The 16,224-nt window shown below is 44.1% G+C and overlaps 1 protein-coding gene across 1 annotated transcript in view; it reads right to left on the reverse strand.

Annotated features, from left to right (window-relative positions):
• UBE4B (ubiquitination factor E4B) overlaps positions 1-16,224 on the reverse strand; it is a 121,579-nt gene that overhangs the window by 36,905 nt on the left and 68,450 nt on the right. Inside the window, 8 exon segments of the mRNA XM_019461341.2 lie at positions 634-747; positions 1,328-1,426; positions 1,525-1,641; positions 2,219-2,275; positions 4,837-4,920; positions 8,343-8,457; positions 9,661-9,761; positions 10,689-10,830. Of these exon segments, the coding sequence (XP_019316886.2) occupies positions 634-747; positions 1,328-1,426; positions 1,525-1,641; positions 2,219-2,275; positions 4,837-4,920; positions 8,343-8,457; positions 9,661-9,761; positions 10,689-10,830 (829 nt within the window).

The raw sequence follows: 16,224 nt of genomic DNA on the forward strand, positions 1-16,224 counted from the left end.
CTGGTAATTGGTTGCCGCGGGTCTGCTTCTGTCCCTCCTCCCACAGCACATTTGGTGGCTTCCTTGCCGCAAAAGCCTCCAGTGTTTTCCCATTCCGGCTCTTACCACGTCAGCCCTGGTCTGAGGGAGCCTCTGCCCATCCCGCTAGCCCATGACCCGCCATTCTCTTTCCTGTACACTCTCAGTCACTGACGTCTGCACGTGCAGCTTGTTCCGAAGCTAGTTCATTCCCACCTTTGGTGCTTCACCCGTGTCTAGAAAACTCTTTTTCCAGCCTTGTGATGGCTGACTTTCACACGAGTCAGGTCTCTGATCACACAGCACCTCCTTAGAAGGGTCTTCCCCACTACCTGATCAAAAATCACTCCCATACCTTCCTCCTGGTACGTCCAGTTACTCTCAATCCTCGACCTTGCTTTACTTGCTTCACGGATTCTAGGACGGCCCGAGATAATATGTTTATGTGTCTACCATTTAGCTTGGAGAACGTAAGCTCCACAGAGGCAGGAAGCTCTTCTATCTTGCTCAACACTGCGTCTCCATTTGCCAGAACAGTGCCTGGTGTTGTTTCCGAGTAAACACAGGTTAGGTGAATGAATTACACCAAGAAGTAAAAGTCCTTCGGAGTCCTACCTGCATCTGCGCTTTCTTCATATTGGCATTGACCACAGCTGCCATGTACCCGAGAGCCGCCTCGCGGGTTTCACCATTTAACAAAATACTATGCAGAATCTTGAAGAGCTCTTGCTGAAGTTATTTTTTTAAAAGGAAGAAAAAAATTAAAACTTTACTTTAATAAATTGTTCCTTTTGACCTAAAGAACAGCTAGGCTTCTTCCCCCTTTCTCTCCTCTACTCTTTCCACTCACGTTAGGAGGAGCTGACTACAAGAGGAACAGAAATGCCCAAATTCAACTGTGTCAAGACGATTCGCGTGGAAGCGGATTACGGAGTGGGGGGAAGGAGTTACAGTTGTAATAAAATAGCCTTCGCCGTTTCCTTGAGGGATAGGATCAAAATTACCTTAATGATGCTATCGTCAGCCTAGAATTTTGCTGCTAAAGTTTCAGAACTGAAGACACATTGATCTATACTTGGGACACACACTATACTTGGGTCATCAAGGAGCATATGCAAACTAACAGCGCTCGCTCAGTCTCGTATTTTAAAGGCCTGAGGACAAGCTGGAGAGACAGCATGGCCACTAACCTCAGAGCCAGTACCCCGTGATGCCACATAGTATTGCGACAGTTCTCATCCAGGGCACAGGTTACTGACATGCAACTTCTCTTTCACTCATCCTTTGAATGCAATTTTCAAACACCTACCCTTCCCAGCTCCAAGTAGTGCTGCAGTGATTGGCTAACCACGCGAGTGTTTTCCAGGGTAATGGCAGGCCCTGAGAAATATTTCTCAACCACCTTAGCCTGGAAAGAGAGGGAAACAATTCAACCCGTACACAACATACATGTAGGCAGGGATCTCAACACAAGAGCAGCCGAGTGCAAATGGCCACCGTACTTACATCATCTTCTGCAAAGACTGAGAAACTGAAGAAAGCCCCCAAATAAGAGAGTCTCTGCAGCTCCCGCCCAGAGCCAGGGCTTAAGGATTTCGGCAACCACAACGGCAAAGAAGCAACCTACGTTTAAAAAAAAAAAGGAAGAAGCGAATCAAGCTGCTAAGTCGGCAAGTGAGGGGAAAACGTAAGGAACGGAGTTCTCCCCAGCCAACCTGTTCAGCCGGCTCTCAGCCACCAGTACGACGGCTGACAGCGAACACACAAAAACCCAAAGCTCACAATGTGCTAGGAACCCCGTTGGTATTTTCTCGTCTCCGATGGAGGAGGAGAAGCCTCCAACCCCTCTACGTTTTTACAAGATAGTCTCTGAACTTTTATGTTTCAAGAAGCTCTTCGACAGAGTTCAGACGAGCTACTCCTCCACTCTCAAAGGCCAGGTCAAGTTTTCCATAGGACTTGCTTTCCTAGTTGCACCATACTTCTACAGAAACCACAAAGGAAGATAAAGAACACCATCCCAGGCAGTCACGTGCAGGGTTAACTGACTGAACCGCTGCGAGCCGCCCCGGATGTGCTACCTACATACATCTCATCTAAATGTCCTCTCAGCGATGTCTTTCAGATAATGTTACTCAAGGGAGATCTTCTGAGTTAGACATCCCCCGAATATATGGAAGTCCGTTAGGAGGGCACTCACCAAATTGCACACAGGGTGTGTCTTCCCAAACTTGGTTTCACAGAGCTCACCTAAAGCCTAGAAATAAGATCAGAAAGGGTCGCTTAAGCGTATTTCACCTTAAACCGACTGCCACGTGTAATATCAAGGCACAGCTTTAATGCTGCTAAAAATTTATATGCATTCCTTCCAAAACACTAACAGCTTCACCGCTTTTCTGATGAACCAGTTAATTCCCGCTCAATGTAAAAACTTCAGATAAAACAGAAATATAAAATGAAGCTAAGAATCATTCCTAAACTTTACCCTCTATCGATATCTTAGTTAATAGCTTACCCTGTGCACACACACACGGAGATAAATGTGTATATTTTTATAAAAAAATGATGTTTTCACTTAACATCTCTCCATGTCAAAAAAGACATGCTTCGTAAACTTTAGATGACCACTCTTTCCAGTGCTAATTGGCACTACAACTAATTACAATCTAAATAAGCAACCAAATTCAGAACATATTTAAAACTATTACATGGAAAAAAAAAATAAAAGTATTACATGGTTTCAAGATCTCTGATGTTTTTGAGAACTCCAACACTTTCCTTTGGAGCTCCAATCATTCTCACATTAGGGAAGCAGGAAAAATTGTTTTTAGGGGCATGAACACAGTTTAACATGGCCATAGTATTCCAGTCAAATGCTACTTTAACAGTGAGCTTAATCTTCTGTGATTTGAAGAGAGCTACACAAGTTGCTAAACCAGTCAATGGAAGCTTCTGAGTCGACGCACTTAGGCGCCGATGTGCCTCGAGGTGCCACTGAGGCTCAGAGAGCTACCGCAAAGGAAAAGCTCTCAGTGCCTAGCACAGGGGTTCCCACATGGTGCCGCACAAGAGGATCACCTGGGAAGCTGATCAATGCCCAATGCCACGCCCAATGCCACGCCCAATGGAAAAGCCCAATGCCACGCCCCACCCTCACCACACCCATGATGGGGGGGAATCTCGGCTAGGAGCCGGGTGGCGGTATTTTTTGAAGATCCCCAGTTGATTCCAGGGTACGGCAACGCAGGGATGCGCTGAGCCAGAGAATAATCACGATTGTTTCTGATTCTAGCTGCAGCGGTCTTCCTCTTCCTGCCCCCATTGTCCTTCCTTGCACCGCACTCTCATGGCCATCCGAGCAGCACTAACGGTATAAAATCAAACTATTGTCTGTCATAATGGAGGCCTTTGTCTTTTGACCAAGAACGTTTTGTTGATATCTGACACTAAAAGCTCCTTACCGAAACATCAAGCCACATCAGTCCCCAACAGAAAAGCCCACAGTTCCACGAAGGAACATTTACATAATAGAGTGATAATTAATGTGCACTCATTTCATCACTGAACTCAAACAATCAGATGATCTCACTTCCCTTTATCTGGCACAGAGAGGAAAGTGCATAAGGATAAACAGAATTTTATTAGAAACATGAATAGCATGTGCAGTGGAAAGAGCCTTGACATGTAGCCATTCAAGGTTATTTTTAAAACTAAGAATTCCCATTTCACCTTCTGATTTCCCAGCACTTAAGACTTTTAGCTCAGTTTTGATTAAGCACACATACTAAAATTGCTGTATTGAAAGAGATCACTGCACCCCTCGTGTACCCTCCGTGTTAGCATTTATCACGGTGTGATTATCTGATTGTGCTGTTGTGGACTTGAGTTTTGCAGTAGGTCAGGAGCAACTCGCAGAGGGGCACCTTGTCTAAGCAGCCCCGGTATCTGGCACAGAATAGGTCCTCGGTGGGTACCGAGTTAACGGGCAAATGGAATTAAGTCAGTAGGAAGAATGAGTAAAAGGAACAACTCCAGTAAAAATACCAGTGTAACCAGGGCCTTGGCTTACACAAGGTTGTATTTATTCATAGAGTTGGCTCGTTTCGTATTTTGATCCTTTTTCCTTCATATTTCTAGAGTGAAAAATAGACATCAGGGTAGTTTTCTCCAAAAATTTCCAAGAAGCAAATTCAGAGAAGAGCCTCCCCCGCCCCCGCCTTTTTTTTCTACCTGGTTCTAGCTGTTTTCACAACAATCAAGGCCCTCGATGGGAATCTAGAGGAAAGTTCTGTCCGTGACTCAACGCTTGCTCTTAAGTACCTTACAGAGACGAGCGGATCTGTCTCCCACATGAAGCTTGAAGGGAACGGGGAAGATAAACAAGAAAACTACTGAGGCTTTTCCGTAGAAAGTCACTACATAAAGTTGGACTAGTTTTCCTAGTACAGCTCTACCTTCTTATTTGAATTTGTAATAGCTTTTTAAAATTTTTTCAGTAACAAAATTTCGTTGCAGTTATTATATGCCTGTTAGGAGAATCAGAAGGACACCGCCCAGAATTGTCATTTTCATAAGCTACGCTAGAAGGGGAAGTGCATTTTAAGGGTGCGTCCCCGACTCCTGTCTAGGGCTGGGATGGGCGGAACACGTCCCAGCGCTAAAACTCTTCACAGCAAACACCGCAAGGCCAACGCGATGCTTTCATGTTTTAAATGTGAAAACAAGGTTAATCGCGGACCTGAAAGAAAAGTGTGCGTTAAAATAATCTGGAAGAAAAGCATCTAACGAATGGCTTAAAGAAAAAGAGCCAAGTTTTACCATGAGGGGGTATTTAAAGTAGTCACTATCGAGGGAGCACTCTTTGGCAGCGAGAGCCAGGCCTTGTAAAATGGGGATAAAGATCTGTAAGAAAAAAAATAAATCAGAACTGTAAGTTCAGGAAAACGTAAGAACAGGAGGCATGTTAAATAAAGTGCCAAATCTGAATGCCCAAGCATTTCCACCTTCCCCGGGGAAAACCTGTTTTGTTTATAAAGGGGTCTAGTATCTAGCCATGGTGTGTGGCTCTGTCCTTCGACGAGGCCAACCATAAAGTAATATAGCTGAATTTTCCAGAAGTAACAGGATTCGGTGAGTCCTAATTCTCTGGCAGGACTCCGAGGGACTCAGCAGAAACTCACAATTTTCGAGCCTGTTCTAGGAGTCCCCAAGGGGTCCTCACCTTATCAACTCAATTCTGTACATCTCAGCAATGAATAGGTTTCTGATTACCAAGCACCTGTAATCTGTACAGAAGCTAGACTAAATGTTCCCATATTTTCCCAGCTCTATCAGTATCTTGAAAAAGTCTTTGCTGCCGCTCTCCCACCTCCATCTGATTCTTCTCATCTCTCCCTATTTATTTTGAAGAGAACAAGAAAAATAAACCTGTAACGGATCTTAGTATCGTGATATTAACTTTAATTATGCAGAGTAAAAAGACGGTTGATAAATGTTGAAGATATAAAAGAAAACTTGATTAGAATGACTTACCTCCATGCGTGGTATAATTAATACAATAACGTGAGATCAGAGCTTAAGGAGGGCACCTGTATTTATTTTTACACGTTTATCACTAATGCCAGGGCACATTATCACCACGTAAGATCTGCTCAGTACAACTCATCTTCAAATGTCACAATGCGCTCACTGATTGACACACTTAGGGAGTTGGCCGGGATTCCAGACTAATAACATTAAGTAGAAAATGGTATGAACAACAGCTGACAATCCAGATGCCAACACGCTGAAATGGGAGTATTCTATAAAGCCACTAGAAAATCTGACAAATTCCCTCTCCTACTAATTTCGTCCCATTGTATCAAGCAGTGTCATTTAAGGAGCACAGGATTAAAAAAAAAAAAAAAAAAAAGTACCCTGGATTACAAAGTGCCCGTGGAGTGTCTTGAGATAAAAAGACAGCTCTGGAAAAGATGGTTCTAGTTTCTGCAACTCAAACTATCAGGGTAGAAGTAACGTGCTGTTGGAAGCTAGCTAAACACGGACAGGTGAAGCTTAGGTGTGGGGTCGGGGAAATGACAAAATTACAATCAAGCAAAAAACAAAACTGAAGTTCCCAAATCACCAAAAATAAATTTCACAACTGGTCACTAGAAAACTCTCAAACTTGTCCCCCAGAATGCTATCATATTTATCCTTCTAGTAGAGTTATCCTTTTCTGCAGGTAGGATTTAATTTACGGTAGACAAGGTATTTTTAGGTATAATATTTTTCAAATAGTCAAGCATTATGGTATTTGTGACTTATGTATTTTTATTTTTTGATGGATTTTATGTATGGTGTATGTGTGGTGTTTATGCGGTATATGTTTGTTGGTGATTCAAAGTCCACTCACTCATCATTTATTTCTCTCTAGAAAAAATACAAGGTAACTCGTAAGACAGAGGAAGTGTTCGAGACTGAGTGGCAGAAAAGGCATCAGAATGCTGTGATTAAAAAGCAATAGTGGTTGCACAACACTGTGAATGTACTAAATGCCACTGAATTGGTTAATTTTATGTTATGGGAATTTCATCTCAATTAAAAAAAAAAAAAAAAGAGGTCACTGCGTTAACTCTGTGTAAGTTTCTTTAGAATAAAATAGGGACAGTACCCCTGTCAGCTGATCACTGGGCTGACGTTATACCTTTCTATTTTTATTAAATGTTTTTTAAAGTTTATTTATTTATTTTGAGAGAGAGGGAGAGAGAGGGTATGTGTGAGTGCAGAGGCGGGGCAGAGAGAGAGGGAGAGAGAATCCCAAGCAGGCTCTGCACGGTCAGCATAGAGCCCCTCACAGGGCTTGAACTCATGAATCGTAAGACCATGACTTGAGCCGAAACCAAGAGTCGGACGTTTAACTGACTGAGCCCCCCCGCCACGCCCTTGATCACTGGGCTGGTTTTATATAGCTAAAGCTACTCTGGGTTCCTCAAATGAGGTCTCGTAGAAGAGGAAAAGGAATCTAATTAGTGCACATCGCACACACACCAGAGTGTGTGCTTGAACCTCGCGAGACAGCCATTTACTTTCAACAGAGTTCGCTTACCTTTCTAGAGAAAGAAAGCTCACTATGCTGCGTTAAGTATTCCTGCAAGTCAACAAGACCATCATCCAAGGAAAGTACTCGAGGAATTCCAGACACATCCAAGGAAAGTACTCGAGGAATTCCAGACATAGTCACAATACTAACTGGGAGCTTGGCTCCCGGATTCATCCTTTACTAATATTTGGGAAGCTGGTAAAACACAATTCCTGAGATTTCAAAGGCCTTAAAATTAATAGTGACAAATAATACTAGGTATTAAAATAGATGACAAGGAATCCTATCAATGACAGCTACTCTTTCATGATCACACAGTCTACTGTAAGAAAATGTCTTAAAAATCCCTCCATCAAGGGATGTGGCTTGTGTGAAAGTTGCTGTGGCAAAGTGTTCACAACACAGGCCGGAAAACAACCACCAAGAGCGATGCCAAAGTTCCACCATGAAGAGACCTTTGAGGCTAAATAAATAGCTTTATGACAAAATATCCCCTATCTGCATTTTCACTTGACTTCACACGGCGAGATATAAAAACTGTATGACTACTTAATGAGAGAAGTCATTAGCAAGACATGAGATCTCATTCCCAGTTTAGTGGTGAGAAGACAGAAGATTCTATGGGTGCGCAGACTGCCACGGAGCTAGTTTAGTCACTGACTTACTGATCTTTTTCTGTAAACTCGGTGAACTAATTTCCAATATGACTCGACCGGCAAACGCACATTGTGTCTCATGCTACCTCTCGGTATTCTTGTGTTAAAAGAGCCTTGGAATCGGGGACTGGGCCTGCTAGTGCTTCCCTCCCATGGCACTAACGCACTGTTTAAGACACTCGATGCTTGACTGACTGAGGTGGACAAGTGATTGGAACAATGCAGCTGTCAATCCACTCATCTCAAGAGAGAAAGCGTCCGACTTCGGCTCAGGTCACGATCCTGCGGTTCCCAAGTTCGAGCCCCGCGTCAGGCTCTGTGCTGACAGCATGGAGTATGCTTCAGATTCTGTGTCTCCCTCTCTCTCTGCCCGGCTTCCCTGCTCACACTCCAAGTATGTCTCTCAAAAATAAATAAAACATTACAAAAGAAAGAAAGAAAGAAAGAAAGCTCAAGTAGAGCTCTCTGAGCAAATAATGCATGCAGGTCACGGTCAGAAACAGAAGTCTCCAACATATGGTGCCTTTAGAAATCAGCACAGGAGCTCCTCGGCTAAAAGCTTCGGTAACGAACTCACAAACCCTCACCTGCTTGAACACTTCTTCGTCCTGGTGAGTGGTTCTCACCAGCTCCTGCATGAAGCCATACGGGAGATTCCGGCAGAGCATATACGGCACCAGGAAGGACGGCTGGAGCACGGACCTGCCAACCCACGAAAAGACAAGGACTGTGATGGCTCAGCTCCTCACTGGGTGACAACACGGCACACGGGCTGTCACGTCAGCGGAAGTGTCCAGTCAAAAGTCAAACTTGGAATCTCCCAAATACTCTACGTAACGGTTTTAGGCAAGAGATCACCTTTCCCATTGTTAATAATCCCTTTTTGGTCTTTTTAGCGAGAGGCTATGGAAAGTTTCAAAGAATCCATCTTTTCCTACATTCGACCCTTTAAAAATAAAGCAGTACCCCCGAAAAGGAAGCCTTATACATCTCTTTTACTTGTTTATGTCTCATCCAGTTGAAAAGAAAAGATCAGCAGTAGCTGAGGACTTTTTAAAAACTCTTATTAATTTTAATAGAATTTTTTTTAATGTTTTGGTACATGTTTAACCATTTCCTCCTCCTTCTTTTTTTTTTTTTTTTTGTTGTTTTTGAAGTTTATTTATTTATCTCTACACCCAACATGGGGCTCAAACCCACGAGTCTGAGATCCAGAGTGTATGCTCCACTGACTAAGCCAACCAGGCACCCCCTTCCTTTTCCTTCTTTGTGACAAGTTTCAAAAACATATGGTTATGGTACAGAAAATAACAGAACAACATCCAGAACAAATACATGTTATAACTTTGCCATTTTTAACTTAGATATTTCTGCATCATGTTTCCTTCAGATATTTTTCAGAAAATACATGAAATCTGCAAATACTTTTATTGAACTATATTGAACCTTTATGGGACCCTCAGAAACAATCAGTGAATAATGTAGTATACTTTGGTGATTCCCCAATTAACTATCCTACCATTTTTGTTTATCACTGAATAACAGAAAGCGATTGTATGATATACGGAAAGCGATGACCTACACACTTTTCCAAGTACCTCCCCTGATTTCAAGCAGCTGCTGTTAAACTAAATACTCATTTCCTGCCTTGACGTTGACGTATTTCAACAATGGTCTATGAAGAAAGCAGACAGAGAGTGGCCTGTTTTCTTTTCACACTGTTTCAGAGAAGGGAAGGGACCCTAGCGGTCACCTAGTCAAAGTGACCTCAACAAAGTCACCGCTTTTGTTTTACAGGTGAGAGGGCGCATTATCCAAGGTGGCGCAAGGTGGCTGGGCAGCCTGACGTCCGCTGATGCACAGGGTCCTCTCCCTGTTAACAGGAGCAAGTACGGTTCTGCCCACCTTGGCTGTGTGAGGGAACCTTGTAGAACTAGCGCGGTGTGGGATATGCACTGTGAGCGGATGTTGCTCAGAAGCTGGCTGACCGCTGGCTGGCTGCACATCTGAAATGAAAGGCGCAGGTCAGGGCTGCACAAACAAACAAGAGAATGCTGCACTGCTGAAAATTGACAAGAGTCAGAAGAGATCGCTCTCCAGGAAACGGCGTGTTTTTCTCTTGCTTTACTCACAATGAACCAACCAGAGTAACCCTAACCTCCAAGTGTGCTGCCTCCGCTGATATCTACGGTCGGAGAAGAAAGAGCAGAAGTGCGGGGCGACCAATGGGGGATCGCACAGATGTGCGCATGCTCTCTGCTTTTGCTATGGTGACGAGCAACAAAGCCCGGGGAAGCCCTTCCCAAGCATAACTAACAGGTGGACAAGAGGACTAGTTTGGAAAACTAGAAGCAGACAGTGAACTGGGAAGGAAATAATAATAGAGTCTGCACGAAACAGCAGAGAAAGTATAGCTTCCAGAGTTTAAAGCCAATTTTGTAATTTTTATGTGATTACGGACAATTAATGTCCCTGAGGCTCGTTTGCTTACCGAGACAGTAAAAACAACACCCATCTTACACTAGACTACCCTGAACTCACTAAACAGTGAGAAGCTGAACTACTGTAGACCTCGCACAGTGTTGGCGCTCCATAAACGCGGGTGATTATTACACTTGCGACAGGCTCTCGGAAATTATCGGGGAAATTGTAATTATCGGAATTATTGTTAAGTCGCTGGAGGCAATGGCACTTGCCCCCATCACTTCTTCCTTCCACTAGAATGCGAGTTCCGTGAGGGTAGGGATCTCCGTCTGTTCTGTTCCCTAATATACCTCGAGCTCCTGGTACGGTGCCTGGTGCATATTGCGTGCTTGAGAGCCATTTTCCTGACCGAATAAATGAACGTTCCTTGGAAGGGCGGGAGGGATGATTATTTATCAAAAAATAACCAGGTTTTTGTGGGTTTTTCAAATGCATCTATTTCATATTACCTTTGGTGCTTTTTTTTCCTCTATTCCAACTCGGTCAAAACACTCGATGAGGTAGTTCAGCATGTCTGTCTCCTTGCAGGTCTCGATGGTGAAATGGTCACTGTAGGAATCCCAAGTACCTGTCCCACCAGAGGCTCCCAAACTTTGGAGAAGAGAAAAGAAAATCGATGATTCTTATCTCTTCTCGGAATCGATTATTTTTGCTAGAGTCTGCATTTCTGTAGCAGAAAGCCCGTTAGGATCCCTGCACCCAGGACAAAACACAGACACCCATGCAGCCAAGGCTGGAGCTGACCTCTGATTTCACCTGCTCCAAGGCCAACAACAGTAACTCTTAGTAAACATTTTACTGACCTAAGAAGAGAGTTGGATCAGAAATCCGACCTCTTATCTTTTTGGGAACGGCAGCTTACGAAGCCAGGAGGGCTAAGAACGGCCACCGTGTGCCAGGCATCTGAAGGGATATCACATGTACTAAAACCAAGCTGGCCGGCTCCACTCGGGCACACTTGTAAGTTGAAACCAGACTATGCTACTGCTGTGATCAAACGCTTCGGGAGTGAAGTGACAAAGACTAACAGAATACTCCTCGTGACTTCTGCCATAAATCTCAAAGGCCTTCACCCACCATTTGGCAATAGGACCAGAAAAGGAAATCTGTCCAGTTAGAGAAGGAAACATAAAAGTGTTTGTTATGAACACAAAAACTTCCAAAACTTTCAGCGACAGAGGCAAGGGAGTACAGTAAAAAACAAACGCAACAAAAATCCTGCACTAGGAGTATCGAAACTTGCGTTGGATCCCAGCCGTACTGCTTCCTGATTGCCCGAGCCTAGAACCAACCCCATCCCATCAGCAGCGAGGCTTGAAGTGAGAGCAAGTGGAAGCGTTTTGGAAATCAGAAGCAGGATACGACACGAAGCACTGTTATGATTGGTCGTAACTGTTCTCTGAGACCAATGCCAAACACTGTCTCAGGGGTTGGGTGTGGGGAAACTAAAGAACAGATCGTCCATCGGCAAGTCGCATACCAAATCTGATGTTTGACTCACAGATTTCTTTGATCCCCACAAAAGACACACGGAGAGTAATCACGGCACAGGGAGAGGGCAGAAATTTGGAGGTGAAAAGGAAATGAGAAAAGATAAACTTAGCCCCCAAAATTATATAGGAAAGATGATAAAGGATGGGAAAAAGATCCCAAACTGGAGACCCAGCCTCCTTCAACTGGGGCAGACAATTAAAGGCCAGAAACCCACAGGACCAACAGGGGTTGAGATATAAACAACACGCTATGCAGACAGGTGCATATATATACATAACTAATTTTGGAATATATATGTAATTGACCTTAGAATTTCAGAAAAATCCAGTTGATCCTTGAACAACACAGGGATTAGGGATGCCACTTCCATGCATTTCACGTTTGACGCCCCCAAAACTTTGCTAACAGCCTACTATTGACCAGAAGTCTTACTAACAACAAAGCAGTCGATTAACATGTCATTTTGTATGTGTATTATATACTGTATCCTTACAGCATATTCTTAAGTATTACTCTTAAGCTAGAGAAATGAAAATATTAAGAAAATCATAGGGAAAATACATTTGAGGTATACCATACTGTATTTACCAAAAAAATCCACACATACGTGGGTCAAACCCTGTTGCTGAAGGGTCAAGTGGATACATAACTGACCTTGGAATGAAAGTATGATATGAACATTAACAAGATGAAAACAATGCCAGTTTTAAATCCAAGGCTTTCAGCCCAGAGTCTACAAATCTGAATTCCTACAACCTACTCTACAAGTCTGACAGAAGGGAAGGAAATAGAAAGCAATGGGAGGAAAAAAAAAGAAAAAAAAGCAACCATAAGAACAAAACAGAAAAACCCACCCACAAATATAATATAAGAGATGAATCCCCAGAAGTAGGAGAAAAAGAGCTATTTTCTTTTTTTATAGATGTATTTTTAATGTTTATTTCTGAGAGAGAGAGAGAGAGAGAGACACAGAGTGTGAGCAGGGGAGGGACAGAGGGAGAAGGAAACACAGAATCTGAAGCAGGCTCCAGGCTCTGAGCTGTCGGCACAGAGCCCGACGCGGGGCTCGAACTCACAAGCCGTGAGATCATGACCTGAGCCGAAGTCGGACGCTTAACCAACTGAGCCACCCAGGCGCCCCGAGGGCTATTTCCGTTACCGCACCGTTTTAGTTTCAAACTAACTGCAATTCTTTCTTCGTCTGTCTGATGTTGGTGACTCAGTGACTAGATTACTCCCTGTGCTTCCAAAGATGAACTTTACCAACACAGGCTTTACCTACACACAACTAAGGCTAATCTTCCTTTGAGTGGCTCTTGTGGAAGAGAATGAAAACAGACCACCCTCCTGTTTAAAACGAAAAAGTTCAACTATACAATTTCCTTGATAACCAGACCCAAGATTTTCACGTTTTTACATTTCTGAAATGAAAAGCACCTCATATTTGATGTCGATAGGTTCTTGCCAGTTGCAAGGGGTCAGTGTGACCCAGTTCACGTGGAAGTCATGCACTGAAACCGGGTGCTGTGGGTTCCATTCTTAGCCAACGCCTGCCATTTAATTTTAACTTCAATGTGAACACCTCAAAGCCAGCTGAGGTATCTCCACGATGATCTCACTAAGATCATGATAAGCAGCGGTGTATGTAGAAGATCGCTGGTCTCATGCCGGGCAATGCGAACAAAGGCGCTCAGAATACATTAGAGAATTTTCAAAGCTAAAAGAAGCGGCTACGTTTTGGTGATCATCGGTCAGACACCAAGTGACACTTCAGTTGACTTTTTAAGAAGAGAGGAAGACCAAAAAGTGAAACAAAATTTAACCGAACTGGAACTGTAGAGAAAACTCCAGTACTTGTCCGTATATCACAAATTTTAGAATCAGTCCTAAAGTAAACCGTGACCCTAGCAGGAAAGGCAGCCAGTCCCAACAATGCTACACAGAGGTCTCAGCGAGCAAAACCGACAGGCTCCTCAGGTTCCAAGTGAAAGCGCTGTACTCACATTTTGAACGCGACACTGAGGGAGAGAGAAAGTGGTGTCGTGTTTATGTGCATACGTTCAGGCTACCGATAAACATCTTTAAAGTTTTCAAATAACATTTCACTTTTTTCCCTAAAAAAAATCATCCCAGAATTCGTGATGCTTTTACAACTGTGACACGTGGAATGCCACACTGGAAATACGTCCTATTTAAGTCCTACAAGTTATCTACAAAGTTACACTGCCCTCTGGGAGGATTTACGAGCCATTTTCTGATAACTACATCAACAGTCCAATTGAATGTAACTACTCTGCATCACAGAAAGACAGCTGAATGCTTCTGAAAAGCCAATGAACATCTTCCTGGGGAGTCACGCATGCGTTAGGTCTGTGCAAATCGAATCCCATTTGAAAGGCACCAAGAAAAGTGTTCCTTAAAAGGATTCCACGGCAGTTTCATTTTTTTCTATAACGCACCCTCCTATTTACTCATTTTTTGGAATGCAGACTTTAGTGTTTTGTGTTTTCGCACTGCAAGGCAAAGTCAGAGCTGTACAGGTTCGAGCAATGTCAATTCATCGATGTCCCTTCTGTATGGCAGGCACTGTCGTAGGCTCTGGGGGCAGCACACTAACTCGAACAGATCAAGACCCTGCTCGTGTGGTGAGCAGGTTCTAGAGGGGAACGGTCCAAAACAACATAGAGACGCCACGAAGAAAAATAAAAGCAAAGCATGGTGACAGAGACGGGCAGGAAGCGCGCGCGTGTATTTTATACGCTGTGTGATATGACCCTCTGATAAGACAGCATGCACACGGAGGCCCGAGGGAGTCAGCGGGGAGCAAGCCACGCAGCCCTCTTGGAGCAGGCCATCCAAAGAGAGGAAGTAAGTGTGAAGGCCTAAGGCGGCGGGGAATATGCCAGGTGAGGTCAAGAACGGGGTCGTGAGCAGCAGAGGGCGGAGGCAAGTGGAGGCACGTGAGGTTAGAAAGGAGGAATGCACGTGTGTGTGCGCACGTGGGTGTACATGAGACGAAGGGTCTCGTGCACCAGGGCGAGGCTTTGGGTTTTACTCCGCACGACAAGGGACGTTACCGGAGGGTTTGGACACAGACGTGGTGGAACCATCTCCATGTTTCGTTGCCAAGGGGTGATGTAAACGTCAACATTTTTCACTACTTGCTGATTTTCCCTTTCTCTACTCACACAGGTTCACGACTGTCAAAATGTTCTCTCCTTCGCTGAAACATCTAAGCAGTTAAAAACAGATTTCTTTCCCATCATCGATTTCCTAGGATACAATCGGAAAAATTCTCCTCAGAGGAACCGCTATGTTCTCCTTATACAAGATGCTCTCGCTCCCCGTGTCCGCTCCGACAACAAGCAGATCCTAATTCCTATAGCTCTCTTCACAGAGGGCTATAGAACATCACGGAAGGAGTGTTTTAGCTTTCTCTCTTTCAAATTTTTAAAAATGTTTAATTTTGAGAAAGAGCGTGCCTGTGCTCTTTGGGGGGGTGGGTGCAGAAAGAGGGGGACAAGACGATCCCAAGCAGGCTCCGTGCTGACACCAGCGAGCCCGATGCGGAGCTTGAACCAAAGTGAGACACTTGGCCAACTGAGCCATTCAGGCGCCCCAGGAATGTTTCACCGTTCTTAAATTAGTCCTTTTCATCACCACTATAGATAATGAGCATACGAATGTATTCCCAACTATTTCCAAAAACATTCTTAACGCGTCAACTCCAGCATCAACTCCACCGGGCAAGCAGAAGGGGAGACAGATGCGGCCCCTGTTGATTCTTTCCTCTATGACGTTAACATCACTGGGCAAGAAGTAGGTGTTGAAATTGCTTACTTCGCAGTAAACAAAATTCTGGGAAGATCAATTAGAAAGGGGGAGAAAGAAAATAACTACTTATTTCCTGATCACTCACACTAACAAGGTTTTTTATGACCTCTTCTTGGTTCTGACCCCACAAGCATTCTCGAGTTCCTCTCCGTGTGCTTTAATCAGTTACCTTTTTTTTTTTTTACCCCTCCTTTCACATTCTGTTTGAGATCTATTCAAAAACTCGAAGTTGCCAAAACCTGGAGAGATCAGATTCTGTTTTAACAGCCAGCAAAGGACCTGCCAACTGAATGGAATTTTGTAATTACCGAGGAAAATGTTGGTGCTTCCTTGCCAAGGAACAGAGTTGAAGCATAAACACTGGGCAGCGAAATAACTAGTATGAGGAGCAAGAACGACCCAGGTCCTATTGCGAGTGGGGGTGAGGCAGGTGAGTTCTGGACTCGGGCCCTGCCACGTGTCCAGTTATGTGACTGACCTCCCTGTCCCCACGTTCCTTACGGCAATTGGGAGGGCCGCTGAGAGGATAAAGGGATAATGCGTGCCGTGTGCTGGCTCAGGGTCTGGCACACGAGGCTCAGTAAGTATCTGGAGCTATTATTACACAGTCCGTTCTTTCTCCTTGTGGCCACAGAATCTAGATCAGAGACAAGGTCG

Source organism: Panthera pardus, unplaced genomic scaffold, assembly GCF_024362965.1.
Source record: "Panthera pardus isolate Hobbes unplaced genomic scaffold, ASM2436296v1 HiC_scaffold_11, whole genome shotgun sequence".
NCBI classification, from domain to species: Eukaryota; Metazoa; Chordata; class Mammalia; order Carnivora; family Felidae; genus Panthera; species Panthera pardus.